Here is a 21,832-nt window from a genome sequence, read left to right as displayed (position 1 = left end):
CTTTAATGAGTGTAACCAAATTAAATTGAATAAATTTAGACCATATGGAGTGCCCGGAACTTTAAATATACGCAAATATAGTTTTTCCGCACGGCCGCTGCAATAGAGCGCATGAGAGCGTTGGTGTGTGCGTGTCGTGAGCTATGATTTTTTTTTTTTTATCAATGCACATAGGATAAAATGTTGATGTGCATTTATTAGAGGGGGAAAAAAAATTCCAAAATAATCTGATCGATAGATTACTAAAATAGTCCATGGCTGCAGCCCTAGTACCACCTTGCTGACAAACTATTGTACCCACAAAGGTTTGTTTACTTAAAATAAACATTACAGTTTGGACACACCTTCTCATTCAATGCGTTTTCTTTATTTTCATGACTATTTACATTGTAGATTGTCACTGAAGGCATAAAAACTATGAATGAATCAGGGGCGCCGAAAAGGGGGGGTAAAGGAGACGGATTCTAGGGGCCCATGATGGAGGGGGGCCCAGAGAGGCCCCTAATGATGATGAAATTATAATACAGAAAAAATAATGACACTGTGTTGGGGGCCCTGTAAAGATTATTTTCATGGGGCCCCAAACCCCTAGCGGCGCCCCTGGAATGAATACATGTGGAGTTATGTACTTAACAAAAAAGGTGAAATAACTGAAAACATGTTTTATATTCTAGTTTCTTCAAAATAGCCACCCTTTTGCTCTGATTACTGCTTTGCACACTCTTGGCATTCTCTCGATGAGCTTCAAGAGGTAGTCACTTGAAATGGTTTTCACTTCACGATGAGTTTGAATGCCAAGAAACTAGAATATAAAACATGTTTTCAGTTATTTCGCCTTTTTTTTTTATTAAGTACATAACATAACAATGACAATCCTCAATGTAAATAGTCATGAAAATAAAGAAAATGCATTGAATGAGAAGGTGTGTCCAAACTTTTGGCCTGTACTGTACATTGTTGAAATGTCGACTTTGTCTTTTGACAGCCAATATATATTTTTTTTATGTGATCAATACTATACTTATAGGAATTCAAAATTGTACCCCCCAAAACTCATAACTTTTCACTTTAGTAACATTTTAATATTTACAATAAGTATGTAATGTTTCAATATTATTTGAGTCTGATTTGCTGGGAGAAATCAGCAAACTTCCTTGGGGGCGCGACCAAACAACAAAACATGAAGTCAATATTTTTATTTTTTTGCGTACTCATAAATTTTACTAACTTTTCCCCATCTGTGTGATTTTAAATGATGTCAACAGAAAATGATAAATGTTGGCTCTACTATCAGAGACATTGTCCCCTCTTCGTGTGAGAGTTGAATCGTCTTAAAAGTGTCTTTCCAGCTGATTGCACTATGGAGTGAAATGTGTACAAAGCGCGTGTGTGTGTGTGTGTAACTTTAAATAATGCACACCAGTATTAAATAAACTACTTGCTCTCCTCCCATTGAACCCTGAGTCTATTTTGTATGGAGGGCCAGATGGGACAAAATTAGATAAATAAATACGTATTTAAGCAAATGTGACAGTAGTTCATTATAATCAAAATTGAATAAAAAATTGTTTTTAAATGTGGAATTAATTTATTAATGTAAGATTACATTAAATTATTTAATTATTTCACAATTGATTTCATTATTTCATGATTTTAATTTTGTCCCATTTGGAGGGTCTAACGGGACAAAATGAAACGAATGAATACATTTTTAAACAATTACTTAAATGTGCCATTAATTATAATTGGAATTTAATGACATGATTGTGTTTTTAAATGTGTCATTTATTTAAACATTTAATTATTTAATTTATTGTTAATTTGATTATCTCACAATTTAAATAATTAATTGACTTAATTATTTCACGATTTTAATTTAACCCATTTGGACCTCCAAATGGGAGAAAACATTTTTTCTTTAATTGATTATAATTTAAATTAAATACATAATTGTGTTTTCAAATGTGTCAATTTAATGAAAAATTACATTTATTTATTTTATAATTTCATTAATTATTGATTTTATCACCCCTGATTTAATTAATCCACAATTTATTAATTTTTGATTTCATTATTTCATATTTTTAATTTTGTTCTATTTGGAGGTCCAAATAAGACAAAACTGAATTATTAAATATATCTTTAAACAATTACTTAAATGTGTCGTTAATTATTATAATTGAATACATAATTGTGTTTTAAATCTGTTATTAATTGAATACATAATTGTATGTGTTATTAATTTGTTTAATGTAGAATTAAATTTAGGTATTTAATAATTTATTTAATTATTGATTTCATTAGCTCATGGTTGAATAATTTCACGATTTAATTAATTATTGATTTCATGATTTACATTTTGTCCCGTTTGGCCTTCCAAATGAAATAAATACATCTTATTAATATTAATATAAAGAATATATTTTATAGTATCAATATTAATATAAAATACTTTGAAATATGATATATTTAATGTATATTTATAATAAGAATAATAGTATGAATAATATAAACCAGTGGTGTCAAACTCATTTTAGATCGGGGGCCACATGGAGAAAAATCTACTCCCAAGTGGGCCGGACCGGTAAAATCACGGCACGATAACTTAAAATAAAGACAACTTCAGATTGTTTATTTTGTTTAAAAACAGAACAAGCACATTCTGAAATTGTATAAATCATTATGTTGTTGTTTTTTTTACAATTACCTGTTGCGGTTAATAGTATATATACTTGATTTGTCGTTAATTTATATTTTCTGAATAAATTATGTGATAATCAGTCAACTCATTGGTGTTAATTTTCAATCTATCAAGATAAAAAAAAAATATATATCAAAATCAAATTACACTATGTTATTTATGTAATTTGATCATTTTCCCCCTAAGTAGCATCATCTACAAAGATACAAAGAATTGCTATTGTGACAACCATTGGACACATTTAGAACAGCTGTTTCTTTCATCCTAAAATTCCAGGTTAACTTCTATACTTAGCAAATTCATACCGCGGGTCGGATAAAACCTGTTCGCGGGCCTGATCCGGCCCTCGGGCCGTACGTTTGACACCCCTAATATAAACAATTAGTTAAATGTGTCATTCATTATTAAATGCTGAAATTTTGAAATCAATAATTTATTAAATTAATAAATCTAATTATACATTAAATACACTAATAACACATGTATGTATTTAATTTAAATTACAATGAATTAATGACGCATTAAAGTAATTATTTAAATATTTATTTATTTAATTATGTCCCATTTGGCCCTCCATACTTTTGCACTCTTCAGTTCATTTATGTCTGATTGCAAACACCTGCTGCTGTGTGAAAGCTGGGGCCAGTCTGACATAACACGTCAGCAACAATAACAGGAAGCTGCTGGATTGGGAATAACTCTTGAGAAATGCATTTTCCTCAATAATGTGGCGGATTATGTAGTAAATAACTTGCTGCAGAAAGACGCCAACGCAGCTGAGGAGTGCTGGTAAAGCCATGAGCAGCCCACCCAGCCCTTCACCCTCCAGATGGTTCAAATCTTTAAGAAGGTGAGTTTTCTGAATTCTCTCTATTTTTATTGTTTTTTTTGTCAGTTTTGTTGTGTGCGAGAAAGCGGCACGTGACGCAGACCTCTCGTTGCGTGCATCACCTGACTAGGTGGAGGGGGGTTATTAGGAGGTTCATGAATTCTCCTGCTAGTGGGGCTTGTACACTGCAGCAATGAGGAAGGCCAGCAATGGAGATCTCAGGACGGACACAAGTGCAAAGGGCAAGGCTTGTTCTGCATGTCAAAGGAACGGCCGCCTAACATGCAGAAGGTCAAGATGATGACGAGTCTGAATATTAACGACTTGAGGTGATGGAATGATCCTTGACTTTTTTTTTTTTTATTTGTTCCAGGACCAGACTAGGGGAGGCGTGCTTGAAGACGTACCCTGTGCAATGCCAGGATCTTCTCAAGCGAGCCCGGGTGGCGTTCCGAGCGGAGCGCAGCGTCAAGGAGAGCTTCAGGCTGGCCCAGCTGGAGGCGGTGGTGCGGATGCTGGAGGAACACGAGTGTGACTTTGTGGATGCTCTCGGGAGGGATCTGCATAAAGTGAGGGGGTTGCGATTTGCTTGTGTTGTTTACAAATGCAGTTTAAAAAAAAACAAACTTGTTTTGAGGCAGCCACGCTTTGAGACTGTGGTGTCCGAGTTAATCCTGGCGAAGAACGAGGCTCTTTTTGCCGTCAACAACCTGAGGAAGTGGATGCAGCCTCAGCACGTGGAGAGAAACCTGGTGAGACATGGCTTACGCACACTGGAGAACATTCCATCTCATGGCTACAAAGAGTGCATTATGTTGACAAAGCAGATTAAGCCAGTAAGATGCCTTGCTCTTTTGGAGGATTAGTCTTTGTTTTTGTTTTTTTTCTTGCAGCCTCTGAACTCATTGCAGTGCAATAACTAACTTTTAAACATGTCTGCCTGACACAGGCCACGACGCTGGATGAGTGTATGGTGGTCAACGAGCCGCTGGGGGTTGTGTTCATCGTGGGGACCTGGTGTAGTCCTGTCCAAATGTGTCTGGTTCCGCTGGTGGGGGCCATTGCAGCAGGTACTAAACATCCACCGAAGGCATATTTTAGGTAGTGTGTGGCCCTAAACACGATTTTGGATTATGGCTCCATGTTGCTTAATAATAATAATGATATTGATAATAATAATGATAATAATATGTTCCTTGAATGCACCGCAATTATGTGCCATAAGATGCAAAAGTTAAACTTAAACATAAGTTTGTCCAATGCTGCCACAAATGGATTCATTTTTACCTGTCTATTACACCTCTTGTTTCGAACTTTAATGAAAGTTCTTTGAATGCACCATAATTATGTGTTAACCCTAACCCTGTGTAGACCAGTCCAAATGTGTCTGGTTCCGCTGGTGGTGGCCATTGCAGCAGGTGCTAAACATTCACCGTAGACATATTTTAGGTAGGGTGTGGCCCTAAACACGATTTTGGATTATGGCTCCATGTTGCTTAATAATAATAGTAATAATAATAATAATATGTTCCTTGAATGCACCGCAATTATGTACTATAAGATGCAAAAGTTCAACTTAAACATAACTTTGTCCAATGCTGCCACAAATGGATTCATTTTTACCTGTCTATCACACCTCCTTGTTTCGAACTTTAATGAAAGTTCTTTGAATGCATCATAATTATATGCTAACCCTAACCCGGTGTAGACCAGTCCAAATGTGTTTGGTTCCACTGGTGGTGGTAGGCATATATTAGGTAGTGTGTGGCCCTAAACAAGATTTTTGATTTCGGCTACATGTTGCTTAATATTATTATTATTAATAATAATAATATGTTCCTTGAATGCACCGCAATGATGTGCTATAAGATGCAAAAGTTAAACATAACTTTGTCCGATGCTGCCACAAATATTCATTTTTACGTGTATCACACCTCTTGTTTCGAACTTTAACGAAGGTTCTTTGAATGCACCATAATTATGTGCTATGAGATGCAAGAGTGAAGCTTAAACCTTTGTTTGATGCTGCCATGAATAATTTACTATAGCTTAACTTTTGTTCTATCACATCTTTCTTTCTAATTTTATTAAAGGTTCCTTGAATGCACCACAGTTTGTGAAACTTAACATAACTTTGTTTGATGCTGCCACAAATAAGACTATTTTTTACCCTTCTTCTATCACACCTATTGTTTCGAACTTTAATTAAGGTTCCTTGAATGCACCACAATTATCTGCTATGGGATGCAAAAGTGAAACTTAAGCATAACTTGGTCCAATGCTACCATAAATAGAAGAAAGGTAAAAATATGAATCTATCACACACCTTGTTTCACACTTTAATAAAAAGTTCTTTGAATGCACCATAATTATATGCTAACCCTAACCCGGTGTAGTACAGCCCAAATGTGTCTGGTTCCGCTGGTGGGGGCCATTGCAGCAGGTACTAAACATCCAACGAAGGCATATTTTAGGTAGTGTGTGGCCCTAAACACGATTTTGGATTATGGCTCCATATTGCTTAATAATAATATTAATAATGATAATATGTTCCTTGAATGCACCGCAATTATGTGCTATAAGATGCAAAAGTTAAACTTAAACATAACTTTGTCCAATGCTGCCACAAATGGATTCATTTTTACCTGTCTATCACACCTCTTGTTTCGAACTTTAATGAAAGTTCTTTGAATGCACCATAATTATATGCTGTGAGATACAAGAGTGAAACTTAAACCTTTTGTTTGATGCGGCCATAAATGGATTTATATCTTAACTTTTGTTCTATCACATCTTTTTTTTGCAACTTTATTAAAATGTTCCTTGAATGCACCACATTTTGTGAAACTTAACATGACCTTGTCCAGTGCTGCCACAAATAGATTAATTTTTACCTGTATCACACCTTTTGTTTCGAACTTTAATGAAGGTTGCTTGAACGCACCACAATTATCTGCTATAAGATGCAAACGTTAAACTTAAACATAACTTTGTCCAATGCTGCCACAAATGGATTAATTTTTACCTGTTTATCACACCTTGTTTCGAACTTTAATGAAAGTTCTTTGAATGCACCATAATTATATGCTAACACTAACCTGGTGTAGTCCAGCCCAAATGTGTCTGGTTCCGCTGGTGGGGGCCATTGCATCAGGTACTAAACATTCACCGAAGGCATATTTTAGGTAGTGTGTGGCCCTAAACACGATTTTTGTTCACGGCTACATGTTGCTTATTATTATTATTATTATTATGTGCTGTAAGGTGCAAAAGTTAAACATAACTTTGTCCGATGCTGCCACAAATATTAATTTTTACCTGTATCACACCTTGTTTCGAACTTTAACGAAGGTTCTTTGAATGCACCATAATTATGTGCTATAGGATGCAAGAGTTAAACTTAAACATAACTTTGTTTGATGCTGCCATAAGTAATTTATTATAGCTTAACTTTTTTTCTATCACATCTTTTTTGTAACTTTATTAGAGGTTCCTTGAATGCACCAGTTTGTGAAACTTAACATAACTTTGTTTGATGCTGCCACAAATAAGACTATTTTTTTTTACCTTTCTTCTATCATACCTATTGTTTTAACTTTAATGAAGGTTCCTTGAACGCACCACAATTACAGTATCTGCTATGGGATGCAAAAGTGAAACTTAAACATAACTTTGTCCAATGCTACCATAAATAGAAGAAAGGTAAAAATATGAATCTATCACACACCTTGTTTCGCACTTAAAGGTTAATTAAATGCACCACCATTGTGCTATGAGATGCAAAAGTGAAACCTAAACATAACCTTGTCCGATGCTGCCACAAATAGATTCGACAAGAGTGAAACTTAAACCTTTTGTTTGATGCTGCCATAAATGGATTTATTGAATCTTAACTTTTGTTCATCACATATTTTTTTCCAACTTTATTAAATGTTCCTTGAATGCACCACAGTTTGTGAAACTTAACATTACCTTGTCCAGTGCTGCCACAAATAGATTTTTTTACCGGTCTATCACACCTCTTGTTTCGAACTTTAACAAATGTTCCTTGAATGCACCATAATTATGTGGTATGAGATGCAAGAGTGAAACTTAAACATAACTTTTTGATGCTGCCATAAATAGATTTCTTCTATCACACACATTGTTTCGAACTTTAATGAAGGTTCCTTGAACACACCACAATTATGTGCTATGTGATGCAAAAGTGAAACTTATAATCAATTGATTTTGCATCTTTGCAAGAGAGTTCAGGTAGTGTTACTACACTTTTCCTAATTTGATTCAAACAAACTTATTATTGAACAATGACAGCAAAATGTATTTTTGTGTCCTTTGTCGCTTTTAAGAAAAAAAAAAAAAGGGCCGATACAGCTGCTGTGTTATTTGAATGTGAAGCGCCAAACTGTTAACTGGACATCAGTGACAGCCAGCAGTATAAGTAGTCAGAATTGCGTTTGACAATTATGAAACCCCAACACAGTATCAATGCAGGTAGTGAGTGGGCCATATGTCAAAGCGTTATTTAGCCATCACTACATTTAGGGGATTTTCATTGTTCCATCCTCATGATGTATTTGTTGTGTACAGGTAACTGCGCCATCATCAGTCCTTCTGAGTGCACAACTCACACAGCAACACTTCTCCATCGTCTCGTCCCCTCCTACTTGGACAATGTGAGTAGTCTTTGCATAGACATTGAGTGGTAGTAATAGTTGCAAAAACACTTAGTTTATACAAGCAATCATTTGATTGACACTACAGATTACTTGTTGCAAAATACCTGCCTTTGGAAGAGATCATGCTCAGTTTAGACAGTGTACAGTAGGCCTTACAGCAGAGTTACTCAACTGGCGGCCCGGGGGCCAAATCTGGCCAGGAAATGACATCAGTTCAAAACTTGGGAGAGACATTTTTGTAGCAAATGCCTATAAACACTACAGCGCGACTCTTGTATACAGCATGGGTGTCCAAAGTGCGCCCCCAAGCTTGTTTTTTATTGGCACGTGGCACATTGTAAAATTACAGTGGAACCTCGATTCACGACTAAATTGGTTCTTGAACAGGATTCGTAAATAGAAAGGTTTATATATTAAAAGCAACTTTTTCCATAAGAAACAATGTAAACATAAATAATGGGTTCCGGCCTTGACAAAAGTCCATATTTTAGTAAAAGTGTGTACACTGTGAACACAATATAAAGCGCTACACTGTATATCAGTGGTCCTCAGACTTTTTACACCAAGTACCACCTCAGAAAAAGCTTGACTCTTTAAGTACGGTACCACCATAATGACCAACATTAAAATACAATAGCATAGTAGGCCTAAGTATGTATTAAGAACAAGGTAGAGGTTTTATTTAAAAAGTATATCTACTATTTTGCCCACTGTAACATTACACACAGTTTGAATATATAAAAAACAACAACACTGTACTTTAATTGAGTCTTTGGCATACCACTTGTGGTACACAAACCCCAGTTTGAGAATCACTGCTATATATTAAACAAAATTATATTCTATTATTATTGTATTACTAAAATAATTTATAAAAATAAATTATTATATATATATATATATATATATATATTTTAATAATACAACAAAATTATATTGTTGTATTACTAAAATAATTTATAAAAATAAATGTATATATATATATATATATATATATAAATATGAAATTACAATTATTATAAATTATTTTAATAATACAACAATAATAGAATATGATTTTGTTTAATATATAGCAGTGATTCTCAAATTGGGGTTTGTGCACAAGTGGTATGCCAAAGACTCAATCAAAGTAGTGTTTTTTTTCTATATTCAAACTGTGTGTAATGTTACAGTGGGCAAAATAGTAGATATACTTTAAATAAAACTATTATTAATAATAATTTATAATATTTCTATCATTAATTATTGTTAATTAATAATATTTATAATAATTATTTACAATACATTATGATTGAATATAGTTGTTAGTGTAATAATGATTATATTAGAATAAGATTAGTATGATTTTATTATATTACCACTACGAACATATTACTATTGATATATTGGTGTCATTATTATTATTATCATTATTATGATTATTATTATTAACGTTCTAAAACGTTCTTGTGTTCCTCAAGGAATGCTTCCATGTGATTCTTGCAGGCACCAATGACTTGGCTGACATTGTGGAACTTAAATTTGATCATGTCTTCTTTTCTGGTAAGAATACAATCATCTGGTAATTCATACGGCATATTGGTTATTGTTTTGATTTATTTCGAACATGCATACAGTTACAATACGGTACATGACATATTTCCCGTTTCTCATAACATGTTTGAAAAGGAGTAGGAAAAAGAGTATTTATTCCTACTGATTTTCCATTTCAAAATATATATATATTATTTTCATTTATAGAGATTGAACAATTTTGGTCCCAGTATTGATCAATGGGGTACACCACTACATATATTTAGAGCGGTAATTTGCCTTTCTTCACATACTTTATTGCTTTCTGTTTGTTAAGAAGTAGTTTCTTACCCAGTTCAAAACCAACCTTCTGTCATACCGTTCTAATTTGTTAGTTAAGATATGATGAATTATGGTCCAATGTTTTTTTTTTTAATGTAGTTTGTGTGATAATTTCTTTGAAATCCAGGAACCAGAGAGGAAGGAATTCGAATCGCTCAGGCTGCAGCTCAATCTCTGACACCGGTCACCCTTGTTCTGAGTGGAAAGAACCCGTGTTACGTGGATCAGCACTGTGATGTGGCCGTCACAGCCCAACGTATTGCCTGGGCCCGCTTCCACAACGCCGGCCAGAGCATAGTGGCTCCTGACTACATCCTGTGCCATTCAGATGTCCAAACCCGGCTGGTGCAGGCCCTGAAGTGCTGCCTGATGAGGTTTTATGGATCTGATCCCAGAGAGTCGCGCAGCTTTGGCCGGATGGTAAATCTGGATATCTTTAACCGGACTAGAGACTTGCTGTGGAGATCTGGCAAGGTGGCCGTAGGCGGACAGGTGACGGAGGCCGAGAAATATATTGGTGAGAGTACGCACTGAAATAGAATTGACAGAACCATGTGGAACTTATTTGACGTAAACTGTTTTTCTTTAAAAGCCCCAACAGTTTTGACCGAGGTGACGGAGTCAGACCCCATCATGCAACAAGATGTCTTGGGTCCAGTTCTTCCTGTTCTTACAGTAAACAATGTGGATGAAACCGTTGCCTTCATCAACAAGCAGGAGAAAGCGCTTTGTGTGTACGTGTATTCCAACAACAGCAAGGTACGACGCACAAAGAAAGAATAGCAGATTAATTTCCTATTTGGTCTGGTTTTAAACATTTTCCCCCATCAGAAATAATTGAGATGGGAATATTCAGTTCCAGGGTAAACCTTTCTCCGCCATATAATCTAACTGTACAGGAAATTTGGAAGTAATACTTAGAAAATTGAGACTTATTTGTATTTCAATAACTCAAAGTACAACTGTATCTATGAGGTCATTCAGTCCATTAAAGTAGAAAGAACACGACGACCATGTTGAAATTACTGGTCGCTATAGTTTTATACCAGGGGCCGGCCCTAAGCAAACTGCATGTTCAATACTAAATCTTCGAAGCACTGAATGTCTCATATGACACGGATAATAGTTTTTGTCTGGATTTGGAGGCCAATTTTTGTACAACAAAGCTGGAATTTGACCCAAGTGTGTGCGCCGTACTGTACCTAATTATCCTCACTCATTCTGTCATATGTTGATGCTTCTGACAATGAAGGTGATATCCAGAATTATGAGCGAAACCTCAAGTGGAAGCTTTTGTTCCAACGACTGCTCCTTGCAGAGTCTGATGGTGGCTCTTCCTTTTGGAGGAGTTGGTAAGTTGCCAGGCTAGATTTGTTAGGAAATAAGACAAATCACTTGACTTCTTTTTTTTTTTTGAGTGTAGGTGCCAGTGGAATGGGTTCCTATCATGGACGCTCCAGCTTCGATACTTTCTCACACAGAAAATCCTGCCTGCTAAGAAGCACGCGCTTCGAGTGTGTGACCTATTTGCGTTATCCGCCCTACGAGGACCGCAATCTGTCCCTTATGGCGTGGGCGAGCACTCTGTCCCAGAAGAGCCAGGGCTGGTGCCAGATCCTATGACGTGTGGTATTTAGAAGGGTTATGCTGGAACCAAATACATATTAAGAAGCTCTTTATGTATTCTATAATTACAAAATGACACACCTATTCTCTTATTGACCATCGAATGTACCAGTGTTGATTTATAGAACACACAAGTGAAATTAATGTTTTTGAATGACAAGTGGAAGAAGATTGTGAATTGTATGTTCTTACTGAACTTAATGATTTTGTATAAAAATGCACCCAAATCAAGATTTTTAACTGTTTTATATTCTCAAAGTGTAAAATACACAGATGAATGAGTTTTGTTACAATCCTTACATCTCAGGTCTTGTGTAGATTTTCTCCTTATTGTTTTCCTTCAGGGCTGCATATCTGGCCACAGTGAAGAGGTAGTCGCTTAATCTGAGGAAAATATAATTGCATTTGTCAGAAGTATGGTCTAAGAATGCAAGCTAGTACGTTACCCGACCTAAAAAAAAAACTCCAAAAAACCTTGTAGCTTTGTTTACGGTACGCATTCACTGGAGCATCGTTTTCGCAAGCTTCTGCAACGTCCCAATTATTTACAGCCAGAGTTGCTTGAATTCTCCTCGTTTTAATAATGTATTGAACAGTTCTTAACCCCGTTTACAACCCCTGGAAAAGTGATGGAATCACCAGACTTGGAAGATGTTCATGCAGTTGTTTAATTTTAGAAAGAAAGCAGCAGCTGACTGACATGACATAAAACTATAATCATTTTAAATAGCAACTTTCTGCCTTTAAGACACACTAAAATAAATCAAGATGTGTTAACAGTTTTGTTTTTAGATTAAGCAGAGTGAAAACATAGAGAACTCTTTAGAATTTTATTTGCAAAGTTAACACCTGTATCAGATCACGTGTTCATTAGTCTGCAGTTAAAAAAGAGTGTTCACACCTGGCAGAGCTGTTGCACCAGGTGGCTTGACATGAATCATGGCTCCAACACGAGAGATGTCAATTGAAACAAAGGAGAGGATGATCAAACTTCAAGTAGGTAAATCTTAAATTAATAAATGGTTGATTTATATAGGCTAGTATGGTAAAGTTTTGTACCTGACAAGTTTCGGCTAGCTTGCTTCTGCAGCCTTCATCAGAGGTGTCATGTGATGTTAGCGTGACGTCATCTGTGACGTGTTATATAAATCAACCATTTATTAATACACATTAGTAGGCTAAATAAACCTCTTCAACATAAAAGAAGGTAAATCCTCCCGCAACGATGCAAAACTTCAACTGTTCACAGTCAGCTCTGTCTAAAATATGGACCAAGTACAAACATGGGAAGATTGTAAAAGGCAAGCATACTGGTAGACCAAGAAAATTATCTAAGCGTCAAGACAGAAAGCTTAAAGCTATATACAGCATGAAAAGAGAAAATGAACAGCAGAACAAATGGGAGGTAACTGGAGTCACCATCTGTGACTGAACTGTAAGAACGAGCCTCAAGGAAATGGGATTTAAATACAGAAAAGCTCAACAAAACTCAACAGCTAACCTTAAAAAAAAAAGGTTTGAATGGGCTACAAAGCAATCCTGGACTATAGTCATATTGAGTGATGAATCGCAAATCTGCATTGATCAAGGTGATTATGCTTGAACTTTTTTTTTGGTGCTGTTCCAATGAAATTCATGAAGACGACTGCCTGAAGAAAGTGCATTACCTGACATGTAGTCCCATAATGTAATGTCATTACATCTTATTTACATTGACTTTTTGGACACTTCTTAGTCCATCAATTGAAAGGATGTTTGGGGAGGACATAATTTTCAAGATAATGCATCTTGCCATAGAAATGATACTTTCCTTGAAGAAAGATACATAACTTCAATGTCATTGCCTGCAAATAGTTCGGCTCTCAATTCAATTGAAAATCTGTGGTGGAAATTGAAGAAAATGGTCTATGACAAGACTCTGGCCTGCTGAGCTGACAACAGCAATCAGAGAAAGTTGGAACAATATTGATGAAGAGTTTTGTTTACTTAAGAGACTGCAAGCTGTTAAAATAGTCAGAGGTGGTGCAACAAAGTACTAGTGTGTTGTTTTTTTTATCAATATTGAATGATTCCATAATTTTTACTTTGCTTGATCTAAAAATGAAATTTACTGACTACCACCATTTATGTTCTTCACTTATTTCCTAAAGCCAAAAAGTTGTAATATAAAATAACTATAATTTTGTGTCATGTCTGTTATCTGCTTTTTTTCTACAAAATTTAAATAAACATACCCTAATTCAATAATATATTTATTTTGTAAGGCGCCTTTCAAGGCACTCTAGGTCGTCGTACATTTTTATAAAAACCAAAGTAGAATAAAAAATAAATTTAATTAAAATGTAGGCAAAGCAACAATTAAAAAAAACACTTGTGCCAGACATAGGCCTGCCTAAACAGGTGGGTTTTGAGATAAGTTTTAAAAGTGATTATGGGGTCAATGTTCGGGATGTCGGGGAGTGGGGGGGGGGAGGAGGAGAGTTCCAGAAGCGAGGGGCAGAGCGGCTGAAGGCTCTCGACACAATGGTAGACAGGCGGGATGAGGGGACGGTCAGGTTGATGGAGGAGGAAGACCTGAGGCATCGAGTAGGTATATTGGAGGTGGGACGAGGTTATGGATAGCTTTGAATGTATGGCGGAGGATCTTGTCGTTGATGCGGTGTATGATGGAAAAGCCAGTGGAGTTGGTGAAGAACAGGGGTTATGTGACTGATGACAGGAGTTCTGCTGATTATATGGTCAGCAGTGTTCTGGACTAGTTGGAGTTTATTGGGGAGACCAAAGAGTAGGGAGTTGTAATAATCCAGACGGGAAGTGACAAGAGAGTGAACCAGGATTGCAGAACTATTGGGAGTGAGTGAAGGTCGGAGGCAGTTGATGTTACGGCGGTGGAAAAAGGCGGATTGAATGATGGAGTTAATGTGGTTATGAAATGACAGTGCTGTCGAGGACGACACCCAGACTCTGAACATGGTGTCAAATGCGAGACTATTGATTCCACAATTTTTTTTTACCAAGGGCTTGTAGTGGTCTCAGAAATATTCTCAGATGTTTTCCCTCAGACTCGTGAAAAAGATTGACATATTTCCTACTAGGACAGACCTGGGCATTCTGCGGCCCTTTGTGCGTCCCTGTCCGGCCCGCGTGAGGCCAATCATAAATTATAAAATACATTTGAAAAAGTATCTGTCGAATGTGCAATACAACGGTGCTGCTTTTGTTTTGAAAAGCGTTATTTGTATTACTTCCGTGTGGACGTATACGCGTGAGTGAATGTGAATAGCGGCAATCACAAATTACAAAATAACGTTTAAAAAACATCTATGTCGTGCGCGCAATACAACTGTGCTGCTTTTATTTTTAAAAGTGTTATTTATGGGCGTATGTCCGGGTGTAACCTGTGAGTGAAGGTGCACAGCGACAAGTGATGAGACGCTAAAAAGAGAAAAGTTGATGACGAATGCCGTGTTTTCAACAAGACATGGACTGCCACGTATTTCTTTACAGAAATTAAAGGTAAAGCCGTGTGCTTAATTTGTGGTACACAGCTTGCTGTGTTTAAAGAATATAATTTGAATAGACACTACATGACGAAGCACGAGGAAAAATACCTGGAATCTGTCTGATGAAGAGCGCGCAAGGGAGGCTGATGCATTGATGGTAAAACTGCAAACCCAACAAGGACTTTTTGCCAAATGTCACACCCCCAGAGATGCAGCCGTCAGGACAAGTTTCGTCATTTCTCACAAAATCGCCAGAAAAAGTAAGACGTTTTCTGACGGAGAGTTTATTAAGGAGTACTTATTGGACTCTGTTGCACTGATATAACAGGTGTTGTGCCGGATAATGCACCCCCGGCGTAGAATGCACCCCCTGACGGGAGTGTTATATCAACTAAAGCCCACACTTAGTTTCCACGTGTAAGATTGAATCTATTTAAAAAAGTTATTTAATAAGAGGCCAAAAGTGCAAAAACAATAATGTTCGTGTTGGAGGAAAGCCCACACTTAGTTTCCATGTGCAAGATTGAATCTATTTAAAAGTTATTTAATAAGAGGCCAAAAGTGCAAAAACAATAATGTTCGTGTTGGAGGAGTTGTGAATGAATGCAATATGAAATCCGTGCTGCAGTCGCTGCTGGGCCACAACATTAGGTACACCTGCAGACTGCAGCACGGATTTCATATTTCATTCATTCACAACTCCTCCAACACGAACATTATTGTTTTTGCCCTTTTGGCTTCTTATTAAATAACTTTTTAAAATAGATTCAATCTTGCACGTGGAAACTTTAAGTGTGGGCTTTAGTTGATATAACACTTCCGTCAGGGGGTGCTTTCTACGCCGGGGGTGCATTGTCCGGCACAACACCTGAAACGCCCAGCTGCTCATCTTCTTACGTGGGATAACTGCTGACTTTCAAATCACGGAGGAGCTGGCAGTCAATTAAAAGGGACAACCACAGGTAATGACTTGTTCACATAGGTAAATGCGTGTTTGGACATGTTAGGACTGAAATGGGACAAGCTGGCAGGTGTGACAACAGATGGTTGTCCAAATCTGACGGGGAAAAATGTTGGACTCTTAAAGAGGATGCAGGATACATTTTAAATTAACCCTGTGCAGAAATTGACATTTTTGCATTGTATTGTACATCAGGAAGTGTAGTGTAAGACAGTGTTAAAAATAAAACCATCAAAAGCAATCTGCTTTTGTGTAAAGTTAAGTTAGGTTAAATGAAAGTATTATTATTAACTATTATTATTATTATTATTATCTATCTTACGGTATATCAAAAATAATATTGAGCAAAATGTAATTGAAATATTGTCGATGTGGCCCTCCAGCAGTGCCCGGGTTGCTCATGCGGCCCCCGGTAAAAAATTATTGCCCACCCCTGTACTAGGACATGGGTGTTTAGCAAGATAAGAAGCTACTCACTGCTTCAGTTTGGTAGCTGAAGCACAATCACCCATGCGTATTTCCTTTTTTAAATCTTTAAGTGGGAGATTTTTTTTTGACAAGGCATGTTTTTAAAATTACCTGTTTAAAAACCTGGCAACATCTGGATCTGCCTCCCCTGAGCGCACAATTGGAGCAACACTGTAAAAACAAGAAGTAGAACAAGCATTTAAATCAGGGTTGTCAAACTGGGGGCCACATCACACCTACGGCTGATTGTCACAGTGAATATACTGTATATGGATGTATACGTATCATTGCCTCATTATATATTTCCAACACTACATTGGTCGTGGCAAAAATGTCCAACAAAGTGGATGTGGGCAAATTATCCACTACAGTGGGCATCCTGAATGTTTAAGCCACATTCATGGTGGAAGAGTTTTACAGTATATTTATGCAGTTGTACGTTTTTTCTCACTGCAGTGGACATTCACATTCCAAAATGTCCACTATATACAGCATATAAAATGCTCTGATACAAGCAGTCCTGCAGTGTGTTTAAAAGTAAATGTCCACTATTACGCACACAAGCTTGGTCTTTTCTTGTATTTTAGTCAAGTCATTTACAAAAGGTAAACACGGTTGGCTACACCCTACTAGGTAGGTGACAGCAGCTACACAACAAACACGCACACAAGCTAGACAAACCTAATAGAACAATATTGCAGTCTAAAACACAACATGTCAATATAAAAACGTATCAATTATAGTTTCGTATTACCTACAAATACAAAGTAAGCTTGTATTAGAAATTATCCAGTAACAAATAGCGGTGGGGGAAATAATCGATTTTTAGATGCATTAATAAATAAATAAATGGGTTGTACTTGTATAGCGCTTTTCTACCTTCAAGGTACTCAAAGCGCTTTGACACTACTTCCACATTTACCCATTCACACACACATTCACACACTGATGGAGGGAGCTGCCATGCAAGGCGCTAACCAGCACCCATCAGGAGCAAGGGTGAAGTGTCTTGCTCAGGACACAACGGACATGACGAGGTTGGTACTAGGTGGGGATTGAACCAGGGACCCTCGGGTCGCGCACGGCCATTCTTCCACTGCGCCACGCCGTCCCATTGCAATATGGACATGGACAATTATAGTAAACGTCAATAATCAATTTTTTTTATTGTAAATAAAGTAATGCAGAGATTTCTAACATTTGGCTGACTGCACTTATGGTCCAGTTTTGCACACATTTTCATTAACTTAAATGTGGGAGTTAACTGTTTATTATTCCTAATTTTTTTTTAAGTTGCATGTAAAAACACTTATTTGGTGAAACAAAAAGAAATGTAAAACTACTTCAATATATATATATATATATCTATCAATAATCAATTTGTAATCAAATCGTGACGTGGCCAAAGATTCCCACCTAACAAACGTATCCGCATCATTCCACTTACTGCGTCATTAACTTACCCCAATGAATTATTGTGACCACAAATTACCTTTCTACTTCAATCTAAAGACAGCACAAGTCTGTCAAAAGGTTAATACAGTAATACATAGGTTAGTGTTTTTAATACTTACAATTGTTCTGAGTAATTTCACTTGATTAAACCCTTTCTAACATTACACACTACAAAATAAAAGTATGTACGATGATTTGCGCTCATATCGTATTGGAAGTGGAAAAAATAGTTTTGGGACACCCCTATTTAAGGTAATTGTTTTTTCATAAAATGTTTGGAATATTTTGTTGCATGATCAGATAATGCAGGGGTCGGCAACCCAAAATGTTGAAAGAGCCATATTGGAAAGAAAATACAAAAAAAAAAATCTGTCTGGAGCCGCAAAAAATTAGAAGCCTTGTATAAGTGTTATAATCAAAGGTTGGAATTGGGGGGTTGAATCAGTGGTTCTCAAATGGGGGTACGCGTACCCCTGGGGGTACTTGAAGGTATGCCAAGAGGTACGTGAGATTTTTTTTAAATATTTTTAAAATAGCAACAATTCAAAAATCCTTTATAAATATATTTATTGAATAATACTTCAACAAAATATGAATGTAAGTTCATAAACTCAGTGAAGCACAAGCTCAGGTTTGTCACTAAAATGTCTGTCAAAAAGAACTGTGAAAAGAAATGCAACAATGCAATATTCAGTGTTGACAGCTAGATTTTTTTGTGGACATGGTCCATAAATATTGATGTTAAAGATTTCTTTTTTTGTGAAGAAATGTTTAGAATTAAGGTCATGAATCCAGATGGATCTCTATTACAATCCCCAAAGAGGGCACTTTAAGTTGATGATTATTTCTATGTGTAGAAATCTTTATTTATAATTGAATCACTTGTTTGTTTTTCAACAAGTTTTTAGTTATTTGTATATCTTTTTTTCCAAATAGTTCAAGAAAGACCACTACAAATGAGCAATATTTTGCACTGTTATACAATTTAATAAATCAGAAACTGATGACATAGTGCTGTATTTTACTTCTTTATCTCTTTTTTTTTCAACCAAAAATACTTTGCTCTGATTAGGGAGTACTTGAATTAAAAAAAAATTCATAGGGGGTACATCACTGAAAAAAGGTTGAGAACCACTGGGTTAAATCACCAAAAATGATTCCCGGGCACGGCCACTTCTGCTGCTCACTGCTCCCCTCACCTCCCAGGGGGTGATCAAGGGTGATGGGTCAAATGCAGAGAATAATTTCGCCACAACTAGTGTGTGTGTGACAATCATGGGTACCGGTACTTTAACTTTAACTCTAATAATGAAGACAACACATTATGTAAGTGTCTATATTAGTTATATTAGCCAACTATCAAAATGACTGTCATAAGCTTAAAGGAAATTAAATAAGCTCAAATATAGCTGCTGTAATGCAGTGACCAAATATGCCTGATTAGCACTCCACACAAGTCAATAACATCAACAAAGCTCATCTTTGTGCCTTCACACACAACATCAAAAGTTTAGTGGACAAAATGAGACAAAAAAGTGGCATAAAACATGTCTTAGAAAGTCGGAGAAAGATGCACATGTAAACAAACTACGGTGAGTCCAAGGACCGCCAAAGTTAATAGGACAAAACGGCGCTCGCCAAATAGTCTCCAATCACTGAAGCATGTTTAATATAAACAGTGTGATTTATAATAATTAGGGACGTTTGTGTCACGTTTGTCCTCCTAAAGAAACCAACAAAACGATTTTTTCCCCCTCATCTTTTTCCATTTTTCATACATTTTTGAAAAAGCTCCAGAGAGCCACTAGGCCGACGCTTAAGAGCCGCGTGTGGCTCTAGAGCCGCAGGTTGCCTACCCCCGAGATAACTATAAAGTTTAGAAGATGTGCTATTGCATGCAAATCTTTTTTTTTTTCTTAAACATTTTTATTTAGCAATATAGATTGAAGTGCTTTATTGACGCACATTATTTCCAGGCTTTCACGGGCCACATGAAATGATATGGCAGGCCTTTGAGTTTGACATCTGTGATTTACAGTAGTAATAGGTTACTGTTTTTTTTCAATATTGATGACAAAGGCACAATAACTGACCTGCGCTCGGCTCTACGACAGACTGTCCGAGCTAGATGCAAAGCTGCGCTGCTCTTTCCTCCAGACTGAGAGATAGAAAAGAGTTTAAATAAGGTAAAAAGAATAAAAAAACAACAAAAAGTCTTATATGGACTTGCAGGTAAAATGAAGTTGGTCAAAGGTGGGAGTTCTTCTGTCAATGCATCAATCCAACCTTCCAGGTCTGCTATTGGCGTCGCAGTGAAATTGGTTCGAGCTCACAAACAGAAGAAAAATCATTAAAATGCACACTTAAGACCCAACTTAATCTCCCAACAAACGCACTAACTTCTATGACTTTCTCTTGCAGATGACCGAGGGGTGGCAATATTGGAGCCAACATCTTGCAAAACACATTGTATCTGGAGGGGAAATAAGTCAAAGTAGTCAACGATCTAATCGTTAATGTTATATTTCTAAGAAGGGAACTAATAAATCCAACCTTGTCTAACTGATGAGTGAATGCATGACCTTTTTCAAGGCAGAATTCCCTGGCCAAGCTGCAACATTCAACACAGAAGGGACAATTTAAAAATGACACAGATGACAGATAAGGTTTAAAATGTGCATTGTTCAATTCAGTTCAGCTTCAATTTATTTGGAACATGCATACGATACGATGTAATGCATCACACAATTCCAATTGTTTCATTACAGCATGTCTGAAAAGGAGTAGGAAGAAGCAGAGCTTATTTAATCCTACCCCTTTTAATACCATAGCAATTTTACCATAGTAAGCAAACAAATATTAAATACATAAAAAAATCTTTGTCTCAATAAAAAAAAAAAATAAAAAAAAAGGGTTCAAGATGTTCATCATAATTATTGTTCTGTGTAGTTTGAACAGTCTCTTAAACTGAATCACATCGGTGCTTTGTTTGATTTCTTTGGTTAATCCATTTCATAATTAAATTCCACATACTGATAAGCTAAAGGTTTTAAGTGTTGCACGAGCATACAAATGTTTTAAATTAGATTTTCCTCTAAGATTATATTTCTCCTTTTTTGTTGAGAAGAATTGTTTTACATTCTTGGGTAGCAGGTTATAGTTTGCTTTATACATAATTTTAGCTGTTTACAAATGCACCAAAGCGTTGAATATCAATAATTGTGATTTAATAAATAAAGGGTTTGTATGTTCTCTATATCCTATATGTATTATTCTAATTGATCTTTTTTGTAACACAGTTAGTGAATGACGCACACATTTGTAGTTGTTTCCCCATATTTGTACACAATAACTCAGACTCGTGTATGGTGAGGGTGGTGTTCTGCTGACCTCGACTGCGGATGTTGTGGATCGGTGGAGGGAATACTTCGAAGACCTCCTCAATCCCACCAACACGTCTTTCTATGAGGAAGCAGTGCCTGGGGAATCTGTGGTGGGCTCTCCTATTTCTGGGGATGAGGTTGCTGAGGTAGTTAAAAAGCTCCTCGATGGCAGGGCCCCGGAGGGAGATGAGATCCGCTCGGAGTTCCTTAAGGCTCTGGATGCTGTGGGGCTGTCTTGGTTGACAAGACTCTGCAGCATCGCGTGGACATCGGGGTCGGCACCTCTGGATTGGCAGACCGGGGTGGTGGTTCCTCTCTTTAAGAAGGGTAACCAGAGGGTGTGTTCTAACTATCGTGGGATCACACTCCTCAG

At 36.6% G+C, this 21,832-nt stretch overlaps 2 protein-coding genes across 7 annotated transcripts in view; one reads left to right on the top strand and one right to left on the bottom strand.

Annotated features, from left to right (window-relative positions):
- The window catches only part of mmab (metabolism of cobalamin associated B), a 31,126-nt gene that overhangs the window by 6,975 nt on the left and 2,319 nt on the right, over nucleotides 1-21,832 (bottom strand). The window contains exons 4-10 of one of the 3 annotated variants that reach the window (XM_061986407.2): nucleotides 20,630-20,687; nucleotides 20,477-20,549; nucleotides 20,307-20,404; nucleotides 20,170-20,234; nucleotides 16,733-16,792; nucleotides 12,591-12,632; nucleotides 11,990-12,073 (exon numbers count right to left, since the gene is read on the bottom strand). In XM_061986407.2, coding sequence (XP_061842391.1) covers nucleotides 11,990-12,073; nucleotides 12,591-12,632; nucleotides 16,733-16,792; nucleotides 20,170-20,234; nucleotides 20,307-20,404; nucleotides 20,477-20,549; nucleotides 20,630-20,687 — 480 coding nt within the window. Of the gene's footprint in view, nucleotides 1-11,989; nucleotides 12,074-12,275; nucleotides 12,820-16,732; nucleotides 16,793-20,169; nucleotides 20,235-20,306; nucleotides 20,405-20,476; nucleotides 20,550-20,629; nucleotides 20,688-21,832 lie in introns of those variants that run through there. The other 2 variants (XM_061986408.2, XM_061986409.1) reach the window with 2 other exon arrangements.
- On the top strand, nucleotides 3,314-11,920 carry aldh3b4 (aldehyde dehydrogenase 3 family, member B4). 4 transcript variants are annotated; one of them, XM_061986404.1, is made up of 11 exons: nucleotides 3,314-3,551; nucleotides 3,904-4,099; nucleotides 4,172-4,282; nucleotides 4,480-4,600; nucleotides 8,121-8,206; nucleotides 9,670-9,751; nucleotides 10,191-10,319; nucleotides 10,392-10,580; nucleotides 10,656-10,822; nucleotides 11,316-11,415; nucleotides 11,487-11,920. In XM_061986404.1, the coding sequence occupies exons 1-11, from the start codon at nucleotides 3,499-3,501 to the stop codon at nucleotides 11,684-11,686; spliced, it is 1,434 nt and encodes a 477-aa protein (XP_061842388.1). In that variant the 5' UTR covers nucleotides 3,314-3,498; the 3' UTR covers nucleotides 11,687-11,920. The 4 variants fall into 4 exon arrangements, with proteins under 4 accessions (XP_061842388.1, XP_061842387.1, XP_061842390.1 ...); XM_061986403.1 differs by having other exon boundaries at nucleotides 3,315-3,551; nucleotides 10,191-10,580; XM_061986406.1 differs by lacking the exon at nucleotides 3,314-3,551 and adding an exon at nucleotides 3,709-3,821 and having other exon boundaries at nucleotides 10,191-10,580.

Source organism: Nerophis lumbriciformis, linkage group LG12 (genome assembly GCF_033978685.3).
Source record: "Nerophis lumbriciformis linkage group LG12, RoL_Nlum_v2.1, whole genome shotgun sequence".
In the NCBI taxonomy this organism is placed as follows: domain Eukaryota; kingdom Metazoa; phylum Chordata; class Actinopteri; order Syngnathiformes; family Syngnathidae; genus Nerophis; species Nerophis lumbriciformis.
This window is presented reverse-complemented; position numbering and strand designations above follow the sequence as displayed.